Source organism: Thamnophis sirtalis, unplaced genomic scaffold, assembly GCF_051295495.1.
Source record: "Thamnophis sirtalis isolate CommonGarterSnake01/CBP01778 unplaced genomic scaffold, rThaSir2_p1.2 scaffold_2, whole genome shotgun sequence".
Classification (NCBI taxonomy): Eukaryota; Metazoa; Chordata; class Lepidosauria; order Squamata; family Natricidae; genus Thamnophis; species Thamnophis sirtalis.
Genome location: NW_028261382.1, coordinates 142,817,901 through 142,839,879, shown reverse-complemented (window position 1 = coordinate 142,839,879; position 21,979 = coordinate 142,817,901). Strand labels below are relative to the sequence as shown.

At 40.8% G+C, this 21,979-nt stretch overlaps 1 protein-coding gene across 1 annotated transcript in view; it reads left to right on the top strand.

The window, feature by feature from the left end:
* The window catches only part of LOC106539084 (chloride channel protein C-like), an 84,237-nt gene extending 68,628 nt beyond the window's left edge, over window positions 1–15,609 (top strand). Inside the window, exons 14-16 of the mRNA XM_087703865.1 lie at window positions 12,423–12,510; window positions 13,828–13,923; window positions 15,026–15,609. Coding sequence (XP_087559991.1) covers window positions 12,423–12,510; window positions 13,828–13,923; window positions 15,026–15,256 — 415 coding nt within the window. The 3' untranslated portion in view covers window positions 15,257–15,609. The remainder of the gene's footprint in view (window positions 1–12,422; window positions 12,511–13,827; window positions 13,924–15,025) is intronic.
* Window positions 15,610–21,979: the final 6,370 nt, after the last annotated feature.

Sequence of the window (21,979 nt, the reverse complement as noted above, 5' to 3'; positions counted from 1 at the left end):
TTGCTCGACAAAACTTCTCTCCTTTCCCTTCTTTTCCCGAAGAGTAAGGTGTCTGTCAGATGTCTGATAGATGATCATCTGAACAGATAACACGACTGGTAACTCGGGAGCAGCTATGTTTAGCTGTTTCCATCAGTAAGTCCCGCCCAGGAAGTCATATTTTCTATCCATTTGTAAAAGTGGCTTAGAACAATGTTGAGAAGACACACTGCAGAAATGGAAGGAATCAAGAAACCCTTTTTCTCTCTTTCCTCTCTGTCCTTTTTGCAAAACAGAAAAAAATGTCTAAACATTGTCATTTGCTTAAATACCAAGCATTTCTATTTCCAATTTTGAGATGGGTTTATACTAGTAAAACAACATCATTTATGGCAAGTGACGTTGTTATTCTTTTGAAAATGAAATAAAGAAGCATTTTAGAATTATTCTCTTCTCCTGGATATTTTTTTTAAACCACAGTTTAGGTCATAAATATTGAAGTGTTATTGTAATCATTAGAGGATTCTTTCATCCCTTATTTCCAGATATTCCTCATGGTTCATTATTATAAAAAATATTTTGCAGGTTTAGCTTTCTTTACAGAATCAGTGTTGCTTTACCGAAAATAACCCCCAAAATATATGGTATCAAATTTCTAATGTGTGAATTCCAGCAACTCTCTTGGACTTTCTACGCTATAAAATTGACAATGAAAAAATATTGAAGAATCTAGAGAACCTACCCAGCAGGAAAAGAACAATGAGCAATGAGGAAAAGGACTGTGAAGTTTCTTGAAGCTATATAAACAATATTTAAATGACCCTAGAATTAATCTTTATCTGAACTGATGCTAATACTTAGCATTTGAGTCATAACTACATGAACATCTTCTATGTAGTACCAAAATAGTAAAACTTCAGTTGATCGCAGTTTGCTTTCCTTCTTTGGAGAAATCGTTCTACCCATACATACTCAGTTGCAACAGAGTATTAAAAATAGGAAGAAGGTGTGAGAGCAGGACAAGAAATATGACAGAGAAAGAACTTGATGGTTTAAAGATTACCTGATTGTAGCCATAGTCCTGAACTAATTTCTCAGTAGACAAATCAGTTTTAAAAAATCATCTGTATTAATGATGGCTGAGCAGCTGTATTTAGTAACAATAATGACACTATTGCTGAGAGAAACATTTTTACAATGATCCATGGGAATACTAAAACCAAACTACATTGTTTAGCTAAAACATGCTTTCCCTCCAGTAAAGTGCATGTTGCATAATTGAAAGTAAATTGAAGACATTATAGTTTAGAAAATATGACAAAGTTGAAAACTTAAAGCTGCGTTAACCTTCGAGACAGAAATAACTTATTTATGACTATATATTTCTGGCTGATTTTTAGTGATTTCTTTTCATTGACAAAGAGAATAAAAAATTTATTAAGCCAAAATGATATGGGGCCAATTTGTTTCAGAAGCGTAAGGGAATGCTTTGGATATGTGCTGCCTGAGCAAAAATGTAGAGTTGATATGTAGGTCACAGTTCTTGTTACAACATCTAGTGTTGGATAATCCCATAATTTTTTTTCTTCCTTCAAAAACAGTTATTGATCTTCACCATTTTTAGGAAAAAGTGAGATGCTCATGTTTAGTAACTTGAGTAGTACAATAATTTTGCAATTAACTAATGTTAATAAAGGAAAGATGTCTGACCATTCTGAACTTCTTATATAAATAATGAAGATCCCATAAATATTGATGGAATTGTGATTAAACTGATCCAACTGCTTTCTGCATAATATCTATTCTAAAGAAAAACAGATGAACAAAACAAAACCAAATAAATAATTATGTTGAATGAAATCTCCCAATCTCATCTTCTCTGAATTGCTTCAATTGCTGAGTACAGAAGTACAAAAGATCTGGTAAAAATTTTCAAATTTATTGTATTGTATTGTTATTTCTATATATAATTTATTGCATCAATGCTATAAAGTATATTATGAATAGGTTTGGGTCATAATTAACATAAAGACTTTGTATTTAAAGCAATACTTTGGAATATATGCTGTCCTCTGTAGCAGAATCTCATAGAGGAGTTCTTACATTGCTTATATATTTTCACACAATAACACTCAATCTGTAATATTTTCCAACTGCCCTGTTTTAGAAAGTAACTAGCCGATAACCTGGTGTTGCCTAGGTATTTATTTATAGTGAGAAAATGTCTGGACCAAATGTAATTTCTAATATTGGATTTTCCCCCTTACCAGAGGAAGCCCTCTTGTGGAGTACTGTGAAGTTGTTACCATGGCAACTCCACTGCGCTGTACAGTAGAAGCCATTTTACAGCAGTACAGTAGAAGCCATTTAAAGGCACAAGAGGCTGTATTTTAGCAGAACACATACACACCGAGGAGTGTTATGGGTGTCTTACCCCCACAATATTTGTTTCCAGAGAGTAAGTCATCTGTGTACCAAGAAATGTCTCTTGGCCATCATGGAATTAAATCAGATTAATAGAAATTAATGTCATGCAAAGATAGAAAAATATTTTTGAAAACTAGGAATGGTCTGAGGCATTGATTGCACTATTTACAGGTTTTCAGGAGAATGGCAAAAGAAGAGAAATTAGATTAGTGATATAAAAACATGTCTCTCTTGTGGGTATCACTTGATGAAGCAATGCTAACTACTGCTAGAAAGCATAGGGTACACACTTTACTAAGCACTTTATTAAGATAACAACAGTAACATTTTTGACCTATGAACAATGATTTCCAGTCTTGTACTACAGCCTGGATTCCCACATTTGATGTGCATTTGAACATCTGTCTATAAACTGATGCAGTTAAAAAGTATTTTTTTCTTAATTCTGAACAGATTTTTCTTATTTAGTATTCTAAATAGAAATAATCTGAGAAATGCAAATACACACACAGGTACTTATGCACAAGTTTTATTTTATGCAGGGCTTTTATAACTATTGTTTAGAGAAGTGCTTGGGTAAAGATTTTATATAAGATCTTAAAGATGATTTTTAAAATTATTTTAAGCATCAAGAGTTCACTTTTTACATGAGCAGCACATTCTTCAGAACAAATAAAAATAATGTAGAATGGGAATTAAATTTCTGAAAGGTCAGTTAAAAACAGATGTAGCTGAATTGCAATTTGTAAGAGTTTTTGAGGCAAGAGCAGTTTGGTGTCGTATATGTGAAAAAAATAGAAATATTGATCCTATAGTTGTCTTATATTGTCTAAAATTGAAAAGTAATTGGACTATTTAATTTTTTTGGGCAAATTGGATTTTTCCATGTATTTTCACAGGAAATGTAGATAAGGCAGGCTTGAAAGGTATGCATGCTCCTAACCATAGCCATGGGCTCTGAATCCCATGTCCATTAAGGTTCCTGAATTCATGGACACATAAGCCTAACCCTAAGCGGATTTTTGGTGAATGGGATTTTCCATGTATTTTCTCAGAAAATGTAGATAAAGCAGGCTCAAAAGGAATGTCCATTCCAAACCATACTCATGTGTTCTCAGTCCATTGGCAATATCCATTTCGCTTTACGAATTCATGAAGACCTAACCCTAATCCTAAATGGATTTTCCATGAATGCGATTTTCTCATGTATTTTATCGAAATTGTAGATAAGGCAGGCTTGAAAATTATGCATCCTCCTAACCATACTGATGTGTTCTGAATCCATTTGCGATGTCCATTTTCCTCTCCAAATTGATGGAGACCTATTCCTAACCCTGTGGATTTTCTGCCAATGGCATTTTTCTATGTATTTTCCCATGAAATATAAATAAGGCAGGAAACCCTATCAATTCAGACAAATGATTTTCCAATCCCTTCTTAAAAACTTCCCATGTTGGAGCATTCAGAACTTCTGGAGGCAAGTTGTTCCATTGAGTAATTGTTCTAACATTCATGAAATTTTTCCTTAGTTCCAGGTTGATTCTCTCCTTGATTATTTTCCATCCATTCTTGTCCTTCCTTCAGGTAAATATCATCATTAAATTTGGATACAATATTTTTGAGCGGCAATTTTTCTTTTAAACATATGCAACTCTTGATACTGTTGTTATTTTTACATTTTATCACCTACACAATTACCTTATTCAATTTGTATGACCTATCAAAATTATATTTGAAAAGAGTTAGCTCTTCACATACAAATAAAATCAATCAATACAAAGTTTTAAGTTTTGACGGAGGGACGACGCGCAGCCAGGTTTCAACTAAGAACACTATTTATTCAGGTTGACGGCGATTCAAAGAACGAAAACTCGCGCCAAGGTATTTATACTCTTTTTAAACCAATCACTGGCCGGGGACGAGACAGCAACTGCTGACGTCAGTCCCTCGGCCAATCAACAGTAACGTTAAGCCGGCAACACCCTCTGGAGCTCTCAGCCAATCAGAGAGCCAGAGGGTGTTACTGGCATCACAAACATTTAACTAATATTTAACACCCCTTTCCCCCAGTTCTGCGCATGCCCGTAAACGGAGCATGCGTAGTCCTTAAGGTACGCTGGGCGGCGCCGGACCCGCCCAGATCTTCTCAGTTCAGGGGAAGTCGTCGGCGGAGGAGGACCTCCTCGTGGTAGCTCCTCCCCGAAGGGAGTGTAGCTCCGAGGCACGCCCTTTCGGGAAGGCCCAGAAGGCGGGCTCAACGGTAACGGTAGGTGTAGCCGTGGGGGCGCGTCACTGGTTGTAAGAGGGGCCCTCTGGGTAGTGTCCTCGGATTGAGTTGTTGGGCTGGCGTCTCTGTGGTTGGCGCTTGGGTAAGCAGGGCCTGGTGTGGCGAAGGCCCTTGTTTGCGGTCTTCCGGTTTGAGAATGTTGTGGTTGATACAGGAGGGGGCCTGGTGTGGCGAAGGCCCCTGGTTGCAGTCTCTCGGATTGAGGACTTTGTGATTGGTGCAGGTTGAGGCCTGGAGTGGCGAAGGCTTCACATTGCAACCCCGGTGCTGCGGTGTTGTCACTCGGGGGTTCGCGGCCACCAGCCTGCGACGGGAGACGCCTCCTCAGTTGATCCAGGTGGCGTCTCCATTGGGATCCATCAGCCAATTGGACCCTAAAAGAACATGGGCCGGTCAGGGCAACGATAGAGCCAGGCACCCATTTTGGTTCCCCTGCAAAGGACCGAGCCCACACTGGATCCCCTAGCTTAAAGGACCGGGGAGGGAGAACCCCCAGATTGCTCGGCTGATCCCCTGAATAGAGCGGGTGAAGCCTATCCAGGGAAGTCCGCAGGCGCCGGCCCATCAAGAGCTCCGCGGGGCTTTTGTTGGTAGTTGGGCAGGGGGTGGAATGTTGGCTTAGCAGATAAGCCGCCACCCTTGCCTGCCAGTCACCCCGGTCCATGCGGCTCAGTGCCTCCTTTGCTGAGCGGACCGCCCGTTCTGCCCGGCCATTGCTGGCCGGGTGGTACGGGGCTATGGGCGCATGCCGGATCCCTTGCTCGGCCAAAAACTCCTGGAAAGTGGTGGATGTGAACTGGGGCCCATTGTCCGAGACCACCACGTCCGGCAACCCATGGGTTGCGAACAGTCTCCGTAGGGCCCTGACCGTACTCTCGGCTGTGGTAGAGCCCATAAGGACCAGCTCCACCCACCGAGAGTAGGCATCCACCACAACCAGGAAGTTCTGGCCGTGGAAGGGACCAGCGAAATCGATGTGGAGGCGAGACCATGGGCCTCTCGGAGCCTCCCACTCACGAGCAGGCGCGGCTGGGGGATTGGGCCTGGATAATTGACAGGTCGTGCAGCGGCCTACATGGGCCGCTATCTCTGTGTCCAGCAAGGGCCACCAGACATAGCTACGGGCCAATGCCTTCATTCGTGCTATGCCTGGGTGGTCCTTGTGGAGCAGATCCAGAACTAGTGGCCGGAGCGCGGTGGGGATCAGCACCCGATCCCCCCAGATGAGACACCCCCCGTGGAGGGAGATCTCGGCCTGGCGATTTTTAAAGGGCTGGAAGCCCTCGGCCACTTTGTCTGCTGGCCATCCCCTTAATACCCAGGAAGAGACCTGGGACAGGACCGGATCGGCCTTTGTGTGGGCCGCTACGTCCGCGGCAGAGAGTGGAAAACCGGAGGCGGCAATGGAGAGGACAGAGAGAGAGGGGACGGGGGCGGTGTCCGTCTCCGGTAGTGGGCAACGGCTGAGGGCATCTGCATGCCCTAGCTGTTTGCCCGGACGGTAAAGCAACGTATAAGAATACGCTGCGAGGAACTCCGTCCAGCGAGTCATGCGGGGGGATAGAATGGAGGGAGTCGGCTTGTCCCCCGCCAAAAGCCCAAGGAGTGGCTTATGGTCGGTGACAAGGGTAAAGTGCCGACCGTAGAGGTAGTCGTGGAACCTCTTAATCCCGGACACTGCAGCCAGAGCCTCCTTGTCGATCTGACTGTAGTTGCGCTCCGCCGAGGAGAGTGTCCGGGAATAAAAGGCCACAGGGGCTTCTGAGCCATTAGGGAGGATATGGCTCAGAACCGCCCCTACACCAAATGGGGAGGCGTCACACGCTAACGTCAGGGGCATCCCATCATGATATTGAATGAGGACTGCCGATGACGTCAGCGTCTCTTTGACAGCCGCGAACGCATGCGCTTCGCGGCTTCCCCAGCGCCAGGCCGCGGATCGGTCGAGCAACCGATGCAGCGGCTCGGCTAGTGACGCCTTGTGAGGAATGAAGGGGGCGTAAAAATTGAGCAGCCCTAGGAACGCCTGTAGCTCCGCCCTGGAGGTGGGAGCAGGGGCGTTCTTAATGGCGGCAATTTTAGAGGGTGTAGGGTGAATGCCTTGGGCATCTATTAAGAAGCCCAAGAATTCTACCCTCGGGACAGCAAATGAGCATTTGCTGCTTTTTAATTTTAATCCCGCGCCCCTGAAACGACAGAGGACCTTCCTTAAAATTTCGATGAGTTCTGAGCGGCTCGTTGCAGCGATCAGAACATCATCGAAATATGGAACTACCCCCGGAAGTCCATGGAGCAGGCGCTCCATGAGGCTTTGGAAGATCCCCGGGGCCACGGACACACCGAATTGTAGGCGGCGACAACGGAAAGCCCCACGATGGGTGACGATGGTCTGGGCAGCCGCCGCATCGTCATCCACCGGGAGCTGTTGATAGGCTTGCGCCATATCCAGTTTGGCAAATATGCAACCCTGCCCCAAGGAATGGAGCAGGTGTTGCACAACAGGGACTGGATAGGGGTTTGCCTGAAGGGCCAAGTTGATCGTCGACTTGTAGTCGGCGCAGATTCTCACCGAGCCATCCGGCTTGACCGGAAGAACTATGGGTGTCTCCCATGGAGCATGATCAACTGGCTCGATGACACCCTGCGCCAATAATTTGTCAAGTTCGGCGTCAACCTTGGCCCTTAAGGCAAAAGGCACCCTGCGGGCTTTCAGCCTAATAGGAGCAATCTGAGGATCTAAACTAAGGGAGATGGGGGTCCCCTTGTAACACCCGAGCTGTCCATCAAAAACATCAGAGAACTCCTGTAGGACGTCCTCAATTGTTGAAAGTTTTACCTGGTGCACCCCCCCTATGGACAATCCCAGTGCCTGAAACCAGTCAAGGCCAAGAAGAGCCGGCAAGTCATTTTTTACAATGATGATTGGCAGCTCTCCCTCAAACTTGCCATACCTAACAGGAATAGGAAAGGATCCCAGAACAGGGATCAACTTTCCCTGGTAGTCCCTTAAGAGTACCCGGGATGGGGCTAACTTATTTTGGGAAACTGTAGGGCAGAGATGGGAGAACATGTCCCATGACAATAACGATCGTGAGGAGCCAGAGTCCACCTCCATCTGGCAAGGCTGACCTGCCAGGTGGACATTGGCTGTAATTTTGCGGTTGCCTGAGGAGGCCTGATTGATGGAAGTCTCCACTTCTTGCGGTTCGGAAACAGTGTGGCAGTCATCTCCTCTGCGAGCTGGTTTCGGTGGCTGCTGGCGGTGCTGCTGCGGCTTGGTTCTCTCATTAGCTTGGAAGAAGGCAGGGGCCGGCAAGGAGGCTCGGCACACTTGGGCGATGTGCCCCTGCCTCTGACAGCGGCGGCAGATTGCGTTTTTGAATTGGCAGGTTTGGCGGTCGTGGCGGCCTCCGCAGCTAAGGCAAGGCACCTTGGAGTTTTGCGGTGCGGCTGTGGATAGAGCAGGTGGCTTTCGCCGTGGTTGGGCACGGACTTGGTCGATGTTGTCTTGCTCCCGGACCTCACAAGGTGTAAAATCATCATAGTCAATGTCATGTACTTGTGAGGCCGGTGCCGTGTGAGATGACAGCTGTAGCCGCTCCAAATCTGCTGTTGATTGCTCAGAGAGCTCAGCTGCTCTGGCGATCTCTACTGCCTGGAGTAGTGTAATGTCGTGATGACGGAACATGCGGCTTCTTAAATGTACATCCCGCACTCCGCACACGAACTGTTCGACTAGATTTTCTTCGAGGTTTGAAAAGTCACACTGAGCCGCCACAGTGCGCAGGGCCTCTAAAAATTGACTGATCGTCTCCCCCGGCTTCTGTACTCGTCTCCTGAACGCGAAGCTGCGGGCAATTTTGGACGGCGTTGGGGCATAGTGTCCCTTCAATTTCGCCATCAAGTTGTCCCAGCCTAATTTGTATGCGGGTCTGGGAGCAGCCATAGCTCTGGCTGAGGCAAACATTGAGGGTTCGCAGCATGATAAGAAGAAGCTGCACTTCTCCTCATCTGTTTGAGCCTGGTTTTTGGTAGCGATTAAATAAGTTTCAAAACGCTCCATGAATCCTTCCCAGGATTCGCCGGCGGAGCCGAAAGGAGCGAAAGGCGGCAATGAATTCATTTTAATTAAGAGTTCAGTAGGCTGACGTGTGAGGAGCGGAGTGACGGAGGTCGTGATAGGAAAATTTTCCCTCAGCGTTCGGTGCCGGCGCGGATAGCGACTTACAGCAGCTAGCTGAAATAACCTCTCTGTACTCTAACCTAGGCTTGCGTGGAATCGCCGGATCCCATCCTCGTCGCCAGTTTTAAGTTTTGACGGAGGGACGACGCGCAGCCAGGTTTCAACTAAGAACACTATTTATTCAGGTTGACGGCGATTCAAAGAACGAAAACTCGCGCCAAGGTATTTATACTCTTTTTAAACCAATCACTGGCCGGGGACGAGACAGCAACTGCTGACGTCAGTCCCTCGGCCAATCAACAGTAACGTTAAGCCGGCAACACCCTCTGGAGCTCTCAGCCAATCAGAGAGCCAGAGGGTGTTACTGGCATCACAAACATTTAACTAATATTTAACACAAAATATCAGCCAGTCAATTGGTGAAGCCCATGTCTGGTTTTGAATAGCTACCGAAAGCTGTGGAAGGGACAAAATCTTGAATGTACTTGATTGTGAGAAACAGGTCACCGAGATTTCACTTGGAGACTAAAATGGAAATGTAATATGAAGTGCAATTAATGATTATGAGAAGACTTTTAAGGATTTGTTATTCTTACTGGTAACTAATACCTTTCAGATGTTTTAGACCATTATCTCTGTAATTGGCTATGCTAGTTGGGATTCAGTCTGAGACCGAATCATAAAATATTTGGAGGGCATCAGATTGGCTACACCTCATTTAAGTGGTTGAAAATGTGATCTTCCTGCCTGTTTCCAGGTTCCTCTGCTATTTCTGCTGAGAATGTGTGAGACTGGAAGATAACACTCCATCATTCTCCCTTGCCCCCCAAATAGTAGACTAACGGGCTAGCAGTTTGCTTTTTTCTTCTATTTTTACAATCCATCAGTTTATCTCCTATAATTATGAGGTATTTGGAAACTAGTTAGGGAAGGTAGGGAGAGTGAGATATAATAATGTGAATTTGAGCAAATGAAATCCTGGCACTTTCTAGAAAAAGAAAGCATTGTGAAACTGCCATATATTTGAATGACAGACTGAATCATGAAGAAAGATTGCATTTGAAAAGATGGAATTTGAAAAGAAATGAGGTACCATAATTAAACTAGCTACTGGATATTACAATATTGTTATCATCTGGGTGACCAGTAAATTGGTATGAATTGGGCATTTTTATTAGACATACAGACTTTATTGTGCCATAATGTTGTTGTGCAGAAAGACTCTAAACTCTGTATATATTTTGTAGCTGGCTTGAAACAATTTCTTAAATTTTCTATCATTGTAATATGTAACAGATAAATGGACATTTCCACAAGGGTTGATGCAAAAAACATTTCCCAAGCTTATAGATTTCAGCATAAGCAATGGGAAAGTTAATATCTAATGTGAGAGTTGGAAGTAATAGTGTTCTATTCTAATTGCGTATAGGATGTTTGTTTTGTAAAGGCTATACCATGAAATGGAAATGCTAAATCACTTTGCCAGACTATTTTGTAAAATATACTTTTTACTAAAGCGATTTCTTCCTTTCTAAATAAATAAAGAATAGAAGAACAATTGCCAGTTCAATATCTGATCTCTAAAACTTCCTGTTAATGCAAAAATATAGTGAAACATGCTCAGGCTGTTGTTTTAAAAACCTAAAGACATGATAGGAAGGATATATGTAACGTCAAATAATAAGTTTGTTATATTTCTGAAGTGTGACTTCAGTGAGTCTAAGTCAAACAATGGACACTCATTTTTCTCTTGTGTTCTAACTCTTTCTTTCAATATGTGTACATATGTCTTTTTCATTACATAGATTTCCCACCCCCCCTAAAGTCTGACTCCTCTGTGATGTCCTACTGGTTTTTTTCAGACCAACGCTGAATAATTTTGAATCTGCTAGTCAAACTCTTATGCTAAACCAATGTTTGTGTTCTTTACCATTGTACTCAATGGATCATACATTTTAACTTCACCAAAACACCACTATTAGTATAATAAACAACTACTAGTTTAAAAATATTTACATGCTCAGATACAATAAATTATAACCCTAAATTTTTGTTATAATTCCAAACTATTAATTTATTTTTTATTTATCATTCATGTTTGAAACAAGTGAACTGGTGAAGTGAAATCAAATTGCTCATGTACCCAAGACATCTGTGGTGGAGGGAGGATCAAGGGAGGGGCAGATGACAAAAAGAGCAGTTATATTAATATTTAACTGAAAGGGACAAAGCTTGACTAGTGGTACAATGCTGGTTTTTTTATTTTGATTAAAGTTCTTGATCTGGTGGATTTCTTTCTTTCTTTATGCGCTTGCAATTTATGCCTTTACATGTACCATGTATCATGTTGGGTTTTTAATTACTAATAGTAATATTTTCCAGCAAACAAGTTGGGATCATATCATGTATGCTTATATATCAATCGGTTGAAAATTGAAGAGGTGTCTCTTTTGACATACATAGGTGTTATGGGCATGAAATAAAGATCAAAGATGTTATAGATATCTAGATAAGATCAAAATTTAATCTAATGCTGTTTATTATATGTCCGTGATAGCGAACCTGTGGCACATGTGGTATGCAGAGCCCTCTCTGTGGGCATGCAAGCTGTCGCCCCACCTCAGCTCCACCGTGCATGCACGCATCTCCCAATGGCCAGCTGGTTTTCAGGTCTCTGCTGCGCATGCACGGGGGGCAGGGCACACATGCACAGGTTGTGCACACATCCGCAGGGGCTGGGGTCCATGTGTGTGTGAGTGGGGCACATCTGTGGAGGGGAAAGGACGCACATGGGGGGTCATGTGCATCTGCATGGGGCCAGAGGGCACACAGGGGGTCACCTGCACATTCAAAGGGGGTCGCAAAAGCATGCGCAGGGAGAAGTGAGGGTTGCATGTGCATGGCGCACGTGGGAGGTCATGAACGTATGCTTGGGGGCAGGCACATGTGGGGGAGTCATGCGTGCATTGCATTATGGGTGTGCATGTGTGCGTTTTTGGCACTCTGTGCCAAAAAGGTTAGCCATCACTGTTCTATGTTATATGAATGATCACCTATCCATACCTTATACTTATTAATATAAGGAATAGTTTTCAGTATTCTCTGATGTTTTAAATATGCTTTACTGTATTAAACTAATTATCAGAATATATATGTCTTTCTTTCTCTCTCTGTGTGTATCAGTACTTGCAAGTCTGTTAAAAATAAACATTGAAATAAAGATAAAAAGATTTTTCCTTAGGCTTCCCATCTTTCAGGGAAATTAAAAAAGTGTACAAGTGCAAAACTCTGTCACTGCTGTTATCCTGATGCAGAGATTATGATCTATGCTGGGTCCACAAGTGACTTTGAACTATGGATCCCATAATCCATAGCTAGCAGGACCAAATATGATAAGAACATCAATCCAAAATTCAAAAAACTTAAGTCCACAAATTCAAAATTTTGCCAATTAAAAAGAAAACAAAGCAAAAACATTCTCATAGAAGTCTCATAGAAGTTTTGGACATGGACATCTGGTGATAAATGTTCTTTCTGTGGAACTAGGCCTGAGCTCTGTGTGCTACTGGAAAATGAGACCATTTTTGAAATGGAAGACACTGAATCCCATCCACCTTTTCTGCCCTATCAGAAGGTAATATATGCGTTCTTGTTTAATTGTCTCTCATATGAAAAATTTAGTTAGGGGAAGATTGCTCACTATGGAAATAATGCAGTATTTTTAGGTTTTAAAATAAATAGTATAGAACACTGTGAGTTGATGTATCTTCCTTCTTTCTTTGCTTCCTTCTTTGCTTGCTTGCTTCCTTCTTTGTTTCTTTCCTTGCTTCCTTCCTCATTATTCTACTCCAGTGAGACTTTATACATTACATTTCGATAGTCCTTGTTTGGCCCACAACTGTATTTCTATAACATGAACCTGCAGCTGTGTGTTATAAAGCCATTTTTAATTAATAAAATAATAGGATAGAGCTTCAGTGTGCCTCATAGGAAAATTTAGTTCCTGATCTCACAAGAAATTTAGAGATAATTTATATACAACTGTGCAGTTCTATTATAGTAATTATCTACTATTGCCACTGACATCACTAAAGCCATACTGACATCTGTCCTCAAAAATCTTGTCAGTGCTTGAAAAATGTAAACAAGAACCAACCAGTTTACCTATTTTTCTATCCACTGTTCCTCTTTTTATTTCTTAAAAACTGCTTTTTGTTGTGAATGAAGTACATTTCTTAGTCTACCCTAATTATTTTAACAAAGATTAAATAGCTCCCCAAGTTGCAAAAATGGTATTCTTCCTGAAGCAAGCTTCCTTATTTCTTTCTTTAGTATATGATTGTTTGATTACCAAACACTTGCTCCAAAATTATTCCATCTGTGGACTAAATTATTTGATGAATTGCACTTATTCACCAATAATGAATTGATATATTCACAAAAAATAGAATATTTTATTCCATGATTGTTCTACTTCTATTTATTATGTATTGCTATAATAAACTTGTTTCAGAATATTGCTGTATTTATGAAGACTTATAAATTACAACAATTGCAAAACAAAGTACCGTATATCTATACATAATTATTGGCTTGTATTCTCTCCTCAAACTTAAGCAGCTCTTGATTTACTGGGCTTTGCAATTTTATTAATCTTATGTAATAAATTTTCTAATATATCTTATTCTTTTAAAAAAGCACTTGTTGCTTTTTAAAAAAATAACTACATAGGAAAATGATTTTCAGAGAGAAAAATTGTAAGTAAATATTGAATTTTGTACACGGATTTTGCATCATAGAATGAAAAAAAAATGCATGCATTCTTCAGTGCTCCAGAGTTTTCTTTTTCTTGCTATAAAACCAACCTGGTTGAATTGCTCTATACAGTTGGAGTGTTTGTATGCTATATAATTACACTGTATTATTCTTGTAATTATACTGTATATTCCAGATCAGAACTGAGAAATTACCCAATCAGCAGTGGATGACTGCTATGTTGGCTTGCTATACTACAGACCCTCAATATCAACAACTCTTCATCAATCTAGTAAGAGTGAAAGCAATTCTAAAAGCACACATTTCCTTTGCCTACAATGTGTTTGTTATATTTTCTCTTCTGTTTATGACAGCTGTGTCAGTTACACTGATTTACATAAACACTGCCAATCCTGGGACGATATACTCTCAACAAAAGTAACTGAGTACAAACAGCATTCCTGAGTTTTAATTCATATTATATAAACATAACAGATGTTGATACAATGAGCCAACAAAGGGGAAAAAGGAAAGAAGAAAACAAGCATTGCATGTGGGTCAGCAATTAAAATGTTTCAGATTATCAAAAAGATGCAATGTTAATAGAACATATCCTTTAAAAGTCAATATTTGATTTCTATGCAACCACGAAGGTGCAGTATTCTGCATTCATCCCCCCCCCCGCCTTTCTATAACTATACCTCTAATAATATAGCAATGAAAATCAGGGGGCTGATGAATGAAAAAAAATCATACCAGTCTGACTACCCCTCTGCAAAATGTGCTATTTTTTAAAAATGTAATTTTTATCAAAGAAATTTCTAATGAGATAAAAACGGTACAAATATTAGAAAAGAAAGAAAGAAAATGAGAAAAAATTGTAAATAAATAAATTGACTGTGGTTGTAAATGCATTTATATTTTACCCTTGCTATCTAAAGTTACATCACACTTTCCTTCTTTCCATAAAGTTCTTTTCAATCCTCAAATAAATCACAATTTCTCTTTGTTTCAAGCAAAAAGTCTATAAGAGTTTCCACTTATTGATAAATATAGTTATTGATCTTTCTCTAATCGAACAACATGCCACATCCTTGGATCAAATGATTGCCATTTGCAATTTTCCCAGCCTGCTTTTGACAAGCAGTCAGTTGAAGAAACAAGATTCACTTAATGACCATGTGATTTTCTTAACAACCTCAGTGATTCACTTAACTGTGGCCAAAAAAGATCATAAAATTTGGTATGACTCATTTAATAACCACCTTGTTTAGACACTGAAATTCTGGTTCCAATTGTTGTTGTAATTGTTTCTTTTTTTATCATTTTAAACTACCAGCGAGATTTTTTTCCCAATCTTTTTCTCTGAATCTGTTCTTTATTTTACCTTTCAGGATCCATATATAAACAAATCAGCAGTATCAGTTCAAGCTCATTTCTCACTGCAACGCACATACATCATATTTCGATCTCTGGGTCTTCGTCACTTAACAGTAGTTGATTTGCAGAATAAAGTTGTTGGCATAATCACTAGGAAAGATCTGATATCCTTTCAACTAGAAAAAAAACTGGGATCCCAGAAAGCATCACACCAACCTCACTCAGATGATGAGCTTTTGGACTAGGAAATAATCCAAATGAAGATTGAACTAATCATCAGACTTTACTGTATTCTCTTTTTTTTGGTGGCAGTGGTGGTGATGGTAGACTTAACATTTTTCATAATGAATGAAAGAAATATATAACTTGTTTATATTTAAATATCTAAATTATAAATTTAGGGTTATATAATTTAGTGTTATATAAATTATATAACCCTAAATTATAGGGTTTTTAAAGTTCAAAGTATGATATATGGCTCATGCCCAATTCCCATTGTGACTGTTTTACAAAAAATGAATAAATGAATGAATTGCATAATTTTTTGCATCTGAATCTAAGATAGGACATATTATTCTGTTTTATATCTATCTATCTATTATCTATCTATCTATCTATCTATCTATCTATCTATCTATCTATCTATCTATCTATCTATCTATCTATCATCTATCTATCTATCTATCTATCATCTATCTATCTGTCATCTATCTATCATCCTATCTATCTATCTATCATCTATCTATCTATCATCTATCTGTCATCTATATCTATCTATCATCTATGTTATATACAGTATATGTAACTTAACTCAGAATGGCAGGAGGAAGAATATTTTTTTTTCTTGGAATATTAACATACATAAGCTCTGATTCCTATATACTGCAGTAGGCAGATCTTCTATAATAGTTTGCTTCATTTTTGTCTTCAATAAATTTTATCTTCATAAAAATATGAGTTGAGTCCCTGAGTTGTGTCCAAGATTCTATCACAGACTAAACTAATGTTGAAAAAAAAAGCTTTGAAATCTGGAGAGCCAAGATTTGTTGTTATTTTGAGCTGAAAGATTACACTATGACTGTATAAAGCTTTTATAAGTGTTTGCTGAAGTCTACCTAGTGTATCAAAAAATGTAATGCTTTAATATAATAGAGAAGAAACTAATTAAACACAGGGAAGTAATCATGTATGATGTATATATTTCTTTTTATTTAAACTAAATTGTCATTTAATTTTTGTTTTGGTCTACCATATTTTTAATATGGACTTCGCAAACCTTTGGACACTAAATATATCCCTCAGCTTAAAAATGTTATGCTTTAGTGATATGAAAAATTCAGAAAATCAGCATTGCTATAGTATGTCACCTATATATGAAGAAAATTGGAAAACAATCCAAGATGGATTTGGGAAAGAATGGAGCAAAAGCTTATCACCATGTTTAGGGAAGAAAAATCAGTAATCTTTACTTACTTAAATGCTTACTGAAATACTTTCCTTAAATACTGTAAATTGTTTTTTTTTTAAATGTATTGCTAGATCATCATAAAACAATTTTATACATACATGCATACACACACACACACACACATCCTGAAAGTAAATAGCAAAATTTGATTTATCATATCTAGTGGAATGAATGTATTAACAGACCAAACTGATGTAGAGGATGCTAGTCAATGACATTTTATAGCAAATAAATTGTATAAGATCTAATATTTTTGACATAAACTGCAATTATTTATATAAAATTTTTGGCATAGTAATGATGAAAAAATAATTGATAAAATAATTGATCCAATGCTGAAAAGAATGATCAAGCATTAAATGGAAGTGGACTTTTTATAACATGGAAGTGAAAGCTGAAAGAGCAAGTGTCAGCCTCTGCTTTGCTGCTGCTTCGGCTGCCATTGAAACGGGGAGGGGAGCTGCTTTTGAGAAGTTGAAACGCCTCTTTGCGAAGGAACCGATCCTCAAACACCCTGACATGGACGCACATTTTGTGGTCCAGGCTGACGCCAGTGATGTAGCAGTGGGAACTGTACTACTTCAAGCAAATAGCCAAGGTAAATTACAACCCTGCGCTTACACCTCTTGCAAACTGACCAACACAGAAAGATGTTGGGCTATTTGGGAGAAAGAGGCTTTTGCTGTTCCTTTGGCTTTATCAACCTGGCGCCATTTTCTAGATGGTGCCAAACACCATTTTGAGGTGTCGACTGACCATAAAAACTTGGAGGCATTGAGAACCCCCAGAAAACTTTCTCCTAAGCAGATGCATTGGGCTCAGCATTTCAATAGATTCAATTTTACCTTGAAATACATTCCGGGAGGGAAAAATTTTATGGCTGATGCTTTGTCCAGACTCCCTCAGTACAACTGTTCAAAGCTCAGTGTTGTCCAGCCTGTCATTCCCACAAAGAGCCTGGCTGCTCCTGTTGTTACTAGAAGTCAAACAACTTCTAAATTGGAAGTCACTGAGGACTTTCTATGTAACCTAAAAAAGGCCCTTATTGAGGATGACTGGTTCCAGCAACACATGGATGAATGCACTATAAAGGATGGATTGGCTTGGATTGGGGCAAAGTTATACATCCCTGTGTCCATTAGGGCCATTGTACTTCAACGGGCTCATGACTCCTGGATGGCTGGATGCTTTGGGTTCGTCAAGACCCTGCACCTCGTTAAGAGGCAATTTTGGTGGCCCTCACTGAAAAAAGACATTGAGGCTTATGTAGCTAGTTGTCCCGTTTGTGCCATAGCTAAACGCCCTCTGGGTAAGCTCCAGGGGTTGCTCCAGGCGGTGGCTTGCCCTGTAGCCCCGTGGAAGGAGATCTCCATGGATTTCATTGTTGAATTTCCAGAAAGTCAAGGAAACACAGTAATCTGGGTTGTTACTGACTTATTCTCCAAGCAAGTTCATTTCATCCCTTGCTCCCAGATTCCTTCCACTAAATCTCTCACTAAAATCTTCATCTCACATATATATTGCTTACATGGGGTACCCGACCGCATCATTTCGGACAGGGGTGTTCAGTTCACCTCCCTGTTCTGGAAAGAATTCCTGAAGCTGATTGGCTCTGCCCAGGGGCTAAACTCCTCCCACCACCCTCAAACTAATGGGGCCTGCGAGAGGACTAATTCTGTGCTGGAGCAATATTTATGTTGTTTCATCAACTACCAACAAGATGATTGGGTGGAATTGTTGCCTCATGCTGAGGTGGCTTACAACAATTCCGTGCACAGCAGCACTGGCTTTACCCCTTTTCGTGTAGTGTACGGCCAGGATTTTGTGCCCATTCCTGAGATTCCTCGCAAGCAGTGCAAGTGTCTTCGCTGTCCGAGTGAAGTGATCGCCTTCGAGACATCTGGCCTTTGGCACTCTGGACTCTAGATGCTGCGCACCGCGCTCATAAGAAACAGGCTGATCAGAAACGGACTAAACCCCATGAATATAAAGTTGGTGATCAAGTTTATTTGTCCACTAGATTTCTTCAAACGATGCAGCAGTCGAAGAAGTTGGGCCCCAAGTATGTTGGCCCATTTCCAATTGTCAAGATCATCAACCCTGTCTCCGTCTGTCTCCAGTTACCTAAGCATCTCAACCGAGTTTACCCTGTTTTTCATGTTAATCTCCTGAAGCCTCAACTCACTTCTTCCTTGAGGGCACCTCTTCCTCCTCCACCTGCCCCACTTTTGATAGGGGGAGAGCAGCATTTTGAAATCCGTGAGATTTTGGACTCTCGTAAGCAGCGGAACCGTGTCCAGTACCTGGTGGCTTGGAAGCATTTTCCTCCATCTCACGCTGAATGGGTTGACAAGTCCCATGTTCGAGCTCCTCGACTGCTCCGCAAGTTCTACTCTGCCTATCCTGACAAGCCCTGATTCTTGGGCAGTCTGCTAATTTTCCTTTTTTTGTTTTTTTTCTCCCTTTCCCTTTCTCTCTTTTGTGTCTTTTTGTCTGTCTGTTTGTTTGTGTTCTTTTCGTTTCTGCAGATCTGACCGCCATTTTCTGGAGGAGGGCCAGATGTCAGCCTCTGCTTTGCTGCTGCTTCAGCTGCCATTGAAACGGGGAGGGGGGCATGGTATTTGGGAGGGGAATCATTATGTGCTGGAGGAAGATTCTAGACGCTGGCCTGACCATCTCATTGCGCATGTGGAGGAAGTTTCCCGCCAAGGTTAACTGTCCAGCATTTCACCCTGGTGATGTTTTTTGAAGATATCTCCCACCTGACAGTTGGATGAATTATAATTGGACTATGGACTGGGGTGCCAAGGGGAGGGTATTGAACTATACATGATATTCTTTGCTTTCGCGCCTAATTAACCAGATTCAGCTTAGCTTTGCTACTATTCGTTTGTAATTAGTAAAAGTACACTTAATTTTAAACAAATGGAGTTGAGTGGTTTCTTTCCTGATTATTAAATGAAGCAGCATCTGACAGCAAGACAGAAAGACAATTTTGAACTTGGGATAGCCAAGAACACAAACAATTGGACCATAGAACAAAGTAGTTTAACCTTGCAAGAAGACGATGACTAGCCAAGAAAGAGTCCTGATAATACCATGGTTGGCCATCTAGGAAAGCAAACAAATGGATCAAATTAATGCAGAGTTCTGAGGCATAAATATCAAATTATCATATTTTGGACACATTATATGAAAATGCAGCTGTCAGCGTTCCAGATAGCATCCAAAATTAAATCAGAGTCCAAGGCAAAGTACTGCTCAAAGTTCCAATTTATTAAGAGCCATGCTGGGACATCAGGGAAAACTCGAATCTGAAGCTTCTCAGTTTCCTCCACCTAAGTTAAAGTTCATGATCTTGCGCCCACACCCACAAGTCCATCACATAGTCCAATCTTCCACTGCCATGCTGGCAGTTCTACCCATCCAGTTTCGGTCTGGTGCAGAGGTACCAAGAAAAAGGATGACCCTGGCAATCTAGAAAGGAATTTTATTTTTGCCACATAACATTCTACTCTGTACTATTCCCCCTCCCTATTCCCCACTATAGAAAATAACATAGTAGAATAGAAGTGTGGGAGGCCAAAGATCCAAAAGGAACATGGCTGCAGGCCTGACAGCAGCTCTCTTGAGGAGATGGAGGAAAAGGGGAAGGAAAGAAACAAATATGATTAGTAGCAAGATGATTACAGCAACTATAGGTGCAACATTGGGAGAATTGAAGGCCACCTTGGGGACAGAACAATTTAGAAAAGATCTGTCTACAAGGTCACTAAGAGTCAAACACTGATTTGATGGCTAATCAGCTAATCATATTTTCTGACATATTTGTGAAGATATTTTACTTTTTATTAAAAAAAACAAACCCTAAAATCCAAGCTCACTATTTGTTGTAGAAGTTATTCTTAAAATTATCTGGAAGAGGTATAATTTGAAAAATTCTTGCTCCAAGGTTACTTAGTATGTGAAGAACTAATTTCATGGTTCTTAAAATCTCTGCCAAAACACTGGAAAATTACACATGAACAAAATCTGAAAATTTTCCACATGTACTTTCAAAACGATTTTAATTGAATAGAGGATTTTTTCTCCTTAAAGTTCTCAAAAAGTTAATATAATCAAAGTTATTTATTAAATAATTAGATTAATGATCCAAAAGCTACTTTTTACATTATGCTTAGTAATTATATCATAGATCATGATCTACTTCAGTGATATACTCTGCTATGCATGAAGAGAAAATTGTACTTTGCTCTCACAATGGTTAGATAAAAAATAATTGGAATACAATAGGCTCATTCAGTTCTAGAGGCTTTATATTAGCTCAGGTATCTGCACTAGTTCATAGTTTAATAAGACTTTACCCATTTCTACTTCCTGAATCTATCTGTGAATTAGAATATAGTTCAGTGGTGCGTTGCAGGTGGTACGCCCCGGTACGGACATACCGGAGCCTGCCCGGAGCAGCAGTATCATTCTGGTACAATGCTCCAGAGGGCCCACCCACCCGCCCGTGCTCCTTGCCTGTCTTTAAAGTCTTCGACGCTTCCGCGCACATGGCAGGTACAGCGCCTGCGCAACACTCCGCTGAGCAGCTGGAGCGTCACAGAGGCTCGCGGAGGCGTCGCTGGATGATAAGATGCATGGGCAGACTGCACATGTGTGCACGCACACTGCATGTGCGCACTGCACACGTCCATGTGGACGATGACGGGCCCATTCCAACCGTACCAGTTGGAACGGGATCCGGAACCCACCACTGATATAGTTGTATGCCAAAATGCACTTCTGATTTTTGTGTTGTAACTTACAGTATTTAAAATTGTATACAATATGTATATTAGGCAAAACGTACAGTTTAATTGCTTTGGAGTAATGTCTTTTGTTGAAGATCAGAATAAAATTATTAAAAATATTCAGTGAAATTTGTGAATCCAATGCAGTTGAAATCAGACTTCTTTAATCATACAATATATTCTGCTACAGAAGGATACTCTTCTGAATTACAATCACTGCAGTGCAGGGGTGGGTTCCTGCAGGCACTACTGCCTGTTTGCTCCTATGCGCGCTTTGTGCGTGTGCTTGATGCATGCTGCACGGGCAGGTGCAATGCAATTAAAATTGTTCTGTGCATGTGCAGAACTGAAAAACAAGATGGGGAACTGGTTGGGGATGTGGCAGGCCTGGGTTGCTGCTAGTTCCAGTGACCTAGGCCACCAAGCCATTACCAGTTTGGCCGAAGTGGTCCAAAGTGGTAGGAACCCACCACTGCTGCAGTGACCCATGACTCTAACTGTATAAATTACTCAGGTCCAAAGGTACTTTTTTTTCTCCCGTAGTCATGGAGCTGTATCTAGCAAGTCACAGATATCCTGTTTTATTTCTCAGTGCTTCAAAACATTCACCATTTCCTCATTTCTATTTTCCTTACTTTAACCAGACTAATCAACCTGTGATTTTCTTAGTTTATTTAATAGTATCGTATCCAGAGGACCATTGC